General features: G+C 40.9%; 1 protein-coding gene across 1 annotated transcript; it reads right to left on the bottom strand.

Annotated features, from left to right (window-relative positions):
* Nucleotides 1-651: 651 nt before the first annotated feature.
* Nucleotides 652-7,186, bottom strand: LOC146145487 (uncharacterized). Its single transcript, XM_083390588.1, has 4 exons — nucleotides 6,526-7,186; nucleotides 5,585-5,848; nucleotides 1,969-2,102; nucleotides 652-1,140 (listed from the first exon to the last, which is right to left on the bottom strand). The coding sequence occupies exons 1-4, from the start codon at nucleotides 7,184-7,186 to the stop codon at nucleotides 652-654; spliced, it is 1,548 nt and encodes a 515-aa protein (XP_083246714.1).
* Nucleotides 7,187-7,401: the final 215 nt, after the last annotated feature.

The following is a 7,401-nucleotide window of genomic DNA, read 5'->3' as shown; positions in this document are numbered from 1 at the left end:
TTAATTGCCACCCTTGTTGAATTATATTTGCTTAAACATCCACACTGGTGGCGTTTGACTACTGAGTTTCAAAATCTGCGAAACACAAATATCGAAAATTCTCCTGAAAAGAAAGAAACATTTAATTGCAACCATGCCTCGCTAACAACACATGGATTCGGTAGCCTCTGGCAATTTTAAAACATATAATTCCATTTCTAACAGACCCAAAACTAAAATGAAATATACCCTGAACGGAGATGAAAATGGAAAACCAACTATAGAAACCGAAAAGTGCATTATAGGAAATAAAATTGCTGTTGAAAACCAACATATCAGGCCGGTTTGTAAAAACAATTAAAAAGCTGTCGATTCCATTTTTGACCTCTTCACATATGCTACCGAAATGATGTTTAGTGTTTCGGAAATTCGGAGAGCGCAAAATATCCTAAAAAGAAAAATTAACAAAGAGAGCGCAAGATTTAAGCCAATTCCAGATGCACCAAGGCGCTTAAAGGCGTCGAACACGCCACAAAGGCAGCGGAAACTGACTAAAAGTTGTTAATGTGCTCACAACAGTCAAAAAAGGGGAAAACAAGTGGCTCACAACGTTATTGCAACAGAGACAGCTGGAGGCAGGACCGTTCGCTCAAAGCCTATAGAAGCGCACACCTAGCTGTACATACAACCCAGCGGCAAAGCGGCCGCGTCCCTTGCCGTGCCGGAGTAGGGATTGTGGTGTAGTGTGTTAAAAAAGTCGGCGGCCGCCACAGCCGCCATTTGATTGACAGGCGGGTGATGACGCGCGGCGGCGGCGGCGGAAGGCAGGGCGGGCGGTGCCGGGTAGCCGTAGTGTGACGTCATAGTGTCAGGCAGCATGGCCGGCGGAGAGTTGAAGGGGTTATGATGGTGGTGAGGGTTGAGCGGGCCGAATCCGGCCGCCGCCGCGAACGCTGCTGCCGTGTTGCTGTAGTGCGCGTGATGGTGGTGGTACATCCCCGGATGCGATACCGCAGCGGCGGCGGTCATGTGACTTGCGAACTGGTCATGCGGAACGGCATCTCTGAGACGCTCCTCGCGCCGTTCCTTCTTCCATTTCATGCGACGGTTCTGGAACCAGATCTTCACCTGGCGGTCGGACAGCTTTACAGCCTTGGCCACCTGCAAATGGCAGTGGATCGTTGTATTTTTATTTTGTAAGTAAAATATTTTCAGATACATTCAAGGATGGGCAACCTTTTTCTAGTCGCTGCCCAAAACCAACCTCAGAAAGGTCTCTTCGGGCCGTAATGCGATTTCAAGACATTACACCTTTAGGTAGACATTACACCTTTTACACCTTTTAGTAGACATTACACCTTTAGGTTGAAATATTTTCGCACTAACCTAGTTAAAATGGCCAAAAAAAATGAGGTGGCGGGCCGAACGATATTCATTAAAGGGCAGGAATTGGCCCGCGGGCCGCAGGTTGCCCGTCCCTTCATTAAGAGGACGGCGGTTCTCAACCTATGGGTAATATTTATCCCCGAGAGGCTGTTTTGACTATTTTATTTGGGTAATTTGAATTTTTTCAGTCTTTTATATAGCTTTCATATTAAATATCTCTATGTTATAAAGGTAAGTTAATCAAAGACAGAAAATAACCAATACTTTCATAAAAGCCATTTAAAAATGCGTACGAAGCATAACTCATTTAGCAGGAAACAAATAACGATTCTATAAATATTTTGGACAAAAAAAGTTTTACCAATAAATATAAGTTTTTTTTATAATAAACAAGGAAAAAAATGCTATGCCGACAGTGAACACGATGTCTCTTATATTTTATCAACCCCAAGTGTTAATTACCCATGTAAAAACGTATACACGGTGGTCATATTCGCCACCACGCATATTTGCAATGCTCTCAGGTCGTCGTGTGGACAAACAACGAGCGAAACTCTTGAAAATAATTAACCTAAAGAAGACAGCACTTAGATTCGCACGTACCTCGAGCCTTCGTTCTCTCGACAAATACTGGTTGTAGTGGAATTCCTTTTCCAATTCGAGCAGCTGAAACTTGGTGTAGGGAACGCGCTTCTTGCGCCCACTAGCGGTCAACCAGTTCTTGGTAGGGTCGCTCTCTGGAAAAAGGTAACCAAAATATTTGGTTGTAGTTAAACAGTTTTAGGTTACTTACAAATCAATTTTCAGTACTGCGTTATCATATTATTTAGAAACCTTTTAACAGAATTTTAGTACTATGGATTTAAATGATTTCATTTTGTCCGCTGGTTTGCTCAAAATAAAATTGCTATAAATATATGTTTACCTAAAAATGCTGCCCGTGTTAACTTCTATAGCAAACAAGCAACAGTATATACCTTTCCTTCCTGTGAGTAATTCATTAAACCCCTAATATCAATTTGGCCCTTCTAAGTTTTGCTATTTAAATGCTCAAGTCACATTGTACAAATTGATTATGATCCAATGGGTTTGTTTTTGTGCATCTTTGAATAACGTAAAGGATTAAACAATTTAGAATTGCAAGCAAACATTGCAGCAGACGCAAAATTGTTTCAGTTGCTGTTAAAATACCAGATTTCAATCACTGACCTAACCTTTTAAATATTATTGTCATGTCGACGGACGCACGTGTCGGCCGTTAACGCTCTTATAGATGGCGATTTGCGTGGTTGGCATTCGTTGAGCAGCGGTCAAGTTCGACATTTACGGCCTGTGCCTTGTTAGAATGCATTCGATTGCTCATATAACATCCACCGTAAATCGCTTTCGCGGTATACCCAAGGCACTTGACCTGGCGGTGTCAGCCCGGTCCGAATTTACTGCGGGTCGCGCTGCCGTAAAGTGAACTTTAATAACCCCTCGCTTAGGGCGAAGAACGGTTCGGTTCGGCCAATCAAACACGGCCGCTCAAATACGACAAGTTTCGTTTTTGCAAGTTTTATGCGTCACAAAGCCGGGAAAATGACTTGTTTCACATGGAATAAGAGGGGTTTTAAGGTGTTCACTACTATTCAATAATTTATAATCGACAACATCGTTTTCCACAATTTCTGTGTTGATGTTAGTATATTTCACGAAGTTCTTTCCAACGAAGTAAAAAAACATAGTTTTCTGTCACACAGTACCAGACTGGCCGCAATCAGAATATTGTAAAGTTATCTTCAATGTGGATGAATTTTTGTAATAAACACCTTTATTTGTAATACATTTGCTGCAAGTCGTTGCTAAACAACAACGCGACGTGCAGGTGTGTATTACAAATAACTTTTTATGGCGGACTTTATGAAATTCGCCACAATTTACTTAAGCTTTATTGCAGCAAAACGACGTACTCTCTAAATATCAAGCGGCCTTAAGCAATAACTCAAGCGGTGTATCGTATATGAGTTTTATAGGAAAGTAATTATTTGCGCCGCGATTCCAGCTTACAGAGCAGACTCGTCGCCATTTTGAATGTAACACAAGCACCCTGAATAAGTTAGATGGGTTAAGTATGCTCGTAAGAGTTGTCTAATCTCAATCAGATTTACTAATGTAATTTTCAGAGGCTATTGGAATTGTATTGTCGATTAAAAAACTGAAACAGTTTGTTAATTTCATACATAGCAGAATATTTAAATCTCAAGTGTTGGATATATTGGTTTATGATTTTCCCGTTTACTTAGACTTGGATGCTATACCCAATATGGCATTTCATCCTTAGGCCACTACTGTGTTATTTAAGTTATTTAACCATTTAATGACTCTTTGGCTTCGGTTAAAAGAAAACCCTAAAACTAAATCATATAAGTTATGGTGAAAGATAAAAAGAATCAATATCGTTGTTTAATATGGGTGATTATAGTTCCTAAAAACCGGTCGCATTTGGTAATTTTAATTCAAGCGACGCTTTCAGTTAAAATCAAATTAGCGCATCATACAAAAGCGAATTTTACTACTTTTAACATGAAAAAAATAAAACGACGGCAAGCATGTTATTCACAAGCGTTGCGCTTTTCTCCAATTATTATTACGCTACCGGGAACAATTCAAATAGACCGGTGCCGTTTCTTTCATTGGAGTTGATTCAACCTGGATTCTGCACCTGGAGCAAGTCGGCCGGGTTTGGGAGCCCCAGTTCGCCCCGGTCTTTTATTGCCCGCGAATTAGCGTTAACAAGGCCGAGCGTCGTAAAACGTTTTACGATGTCTGAAAGCTCGACCGGTGTGTACGACTTGGAAGCGCAAAACGGCGACTTCGCAATTAACAGGACGCCTTGAAAAATGAAAACTCGATTTTTTGCCCCGACGCGTCTTGTGAGTTTTATCGCAAGCTGTTTTTCTTTTCTTCGTGCAAAGATGTTGATCGCCCACGAAAACACATTGCACAATTAAATATAAGCAGGGATGTATTTGGTTATTTTGGTTGCCACACATTTTTTATCGTTCTACGAATGTTCGCAGCAAATATTAATGTATCAAGTTTAAATCATGTTATGTGACCTAAACAATTGACCACTGATTTTATTTGTTTCGTTTTTTGCCTTTCACTGATATAAAGTGAAACTGGTTTTCGAACATTTTACTAGTCTGTTATGTACGTATGTAAAGCAAGGTTACATGTGGATCATAGAAAAATAAACTTCAAATTTATTTTTATGGTATTTTATAAAATCGTTCAGAAAGGTTATTACAATTCATCCGCCGCCCAGGCTGATATGGAAATTCAGCTACAAACGCTTCAAAACATCTAACATAAAGAAATCATTTTACCACAAAAAACCGTTTGAAGCAATCATGACCTATACGCGCCTAAATTATGAGTTACATGGGTTACGCTTCCTTTGTCAACCGATTTTTGCATTTTAACAACTTTTTGGTTACAATGCCTAGTTCCACAGATATTACACAATCTGCGGCCCGTGCTATACCCAATTCGAGAAGGGAAAGGCATAACTTTTTTTCTAATTTTGCGTATTTATACCCGTTTGTAATTGTGTTTGCTTATAGTATAGCAGCTTGATTCTGGTCTCTAACCGTCGTTATTAATTGGTTGCGGAAACGCTCTTAATAGTTTCTATATAGTTTTCTAAATTTGTCTTGTACAACACACTAATTTTTTAAAGGCGACTGATTTGCACGTTGTGAAATGAAAAGAATATTGAAAAGAAAATTGAAAAGAATTTGAAAGAAAATTGAAAGAAAACTCCAACTTAATAAAATAAATTGTTCATTTTGTGTCTTGTATCACCCGTTTTATGTTTTGTTTTTATAAACATTTTGAGATTGTATCACCCATTTTACAACCACCGGGTAATTTTTTTAACGTTTAAAGCGTTTTCTTGAAATTAGTGAATTTTATGGAATTTTGCGGCAAAAATTATATCCAAATTCTAGGTCAAACAAAAAAAGAAAAACATATAACAAAAAGTTGAATGGATAACTCCAAGGAGTTTTTAGCTTTATTCATCTTTGTTAAGTTGGTGCGAAACACCGGAAATCTAGTTTCGCTGAATTCGGCTTGAACAACACACTAAGCAGAAGTTGAACGGATAGTTTCAAGGAGTTTCTTTAATTTTAACATTGCCATTCAATCTCGCAAAAATAAATTTAAATCTCACCGTCGTTCGAAGCGCTGTGTTCCATCTTATTCGTGCTCTCGAAGGGAGACTGTTGTGAGCCAGTCTCGGCGCTGGAGAAGGGCGAGTCCTGCTTCTCTGTCTTCATTAGTTCCTCCACCGGATAACCGACGCTCTTCCTCTCGAAGTCCGGACTCGGAGCCTGCTGCTGATGCTGGGCCTGCTCTCCGACGCTTTGGGGAATTACCCAGGGGTCGTGACGAACCGGCGCGCCGTCGCTCTTTAGATCCGAGAGTATTGTTGAGACTGTTAATTGAGAAGAGAAATGGTATATGGGATTTAACAAAAACACATATACTTCGAATTTCAAGAGAATCGCTTTAAGGCAAGGATACTGCAATCTTATAAATCAGTTGACAACTTGCTAATTGGTATATGGGATCTTAAGTAAACTTAACACAGATTGTGATTTTATAGAAACACTTTGAATTGCAAGATAATCGTTTTAAGGTTACTGCAACCTTAAAGATATAAGTAACTTGACAATTGATATCGTGCTAATTGGTATATAGGATCTTAACTGTATAGCTAACACAGATGGTGAATTAACAAAAACAAATATACCTCGAATTGCAAGAGAATCGCTTTAAGGCAAGATATAAGTAACTTGACAGTTGACATCTTGCTAATTGGTGGTTTTATGGGAACTTAGAGCTAACCCAGATGGTTATTACCAAAATCACTTTAAATTTGCAAGAGAATCGCTTTAGTGCAAGGATGCTGCAATCTTATAGATATAAGTAACTTGACAGTTGATGTCTTGCTTTAAAATAAAAATTATAAACCATGGGTGAGAAAAGAAGCATCGACACTGGAAAGCCCAAGCTGGAATTTTAAAGATCAGTTTTTAAAACGCCGCCTTTTTGCTTTACATATTCTTTTCTGTTGGGGCCATTTGATGTTTTTTTTTTAAAACACCTTACCTGGGTAGTGAGCTTTAATCGCGGATGCGTGCGGAAGACCTCCGGCCGAAACGACCGCTCCAGCTTCTTCCTGTCGCTCGTGGTGCTCCGACGAGTCCAAGGAAGATACATTGACTTCCTTGCTCTTGTTCTCGTGGGAAAGCCCCATGTGCGAGAAGTACTTGGGTTCGGCGTGCGCGTGCGCCACCACGTGGCCAGCAGGGGCGTACTTGGAGTGGACTGCATGGATGGGAGGCAGGTAGGCGTCCGTGGTCACTTGGCTCCTGTACTGCTGCAGCCGGAACTCCTCACTCGCGCCTTCGTAGAGCGTATTTATAAGGAAAGGGTTATCCTTTGGCGCCTCAGCTTCCAGCAGTTCGTGCTTTTTCGCCGGGTACGCGGTTCCGTCGGTCCGCGGATCGAACCTCGCCGCTTCCGCGGCGTCATAGTCCGGCGGCGCGACCGATGCGCCGCGTTTCAGCTCGGAAAAGTGACGTTTATCGTTGTCGTTTTCTTCTGTCGGCTTGTCCAGGGGCTGGGGCACCGAAGGCGGCGCGTACATGCGAGCGTCGTACACGTAGTAGCTGCTGTGAGTTTGAGGAACAGCCCCTTTGACCTGCTGTTGTTGGTGCGGGTGTTGCGACTGTTGAATGCCCTTCGAGTCGATCGTTGGAGCGGCCATGCTGTTATTGTAAAACTAACGCTAGGACATCGACGTGATCTGCGACGGCGAATTATTCTTGTAAAAAAGAAAGTATTGTAAAAAAACGACTGTTGGCGATCTAGATGGACATTTCATTGGGATGACATACGTAGTATTTTATACGGCCATTTACAAACATACGTAATATTGTTTAGGAAAAGGTAAAGGTACCTTTGACATAGAACCTAGAACAC

The sequence above is a fragment of the Ascidiella aspersa genome, chromosome 5 (assembly GCF_963924565.1).
Source record: "Ascidiella aspersa chromosome 5, kaAscAspe10.2, whole genome shotgun sequence".
NCBI classification, from domain to species: domain Eukaryota; kingdom Metazoa; phylum Chordata; class Ascidiacea; order Phlebobranchia; family Ascidiidae; genus Ascidiella; species Ascidiella aspersa.
This window is presented reverse-complemented; position numbering and strand designations above follow the sequence as displayed.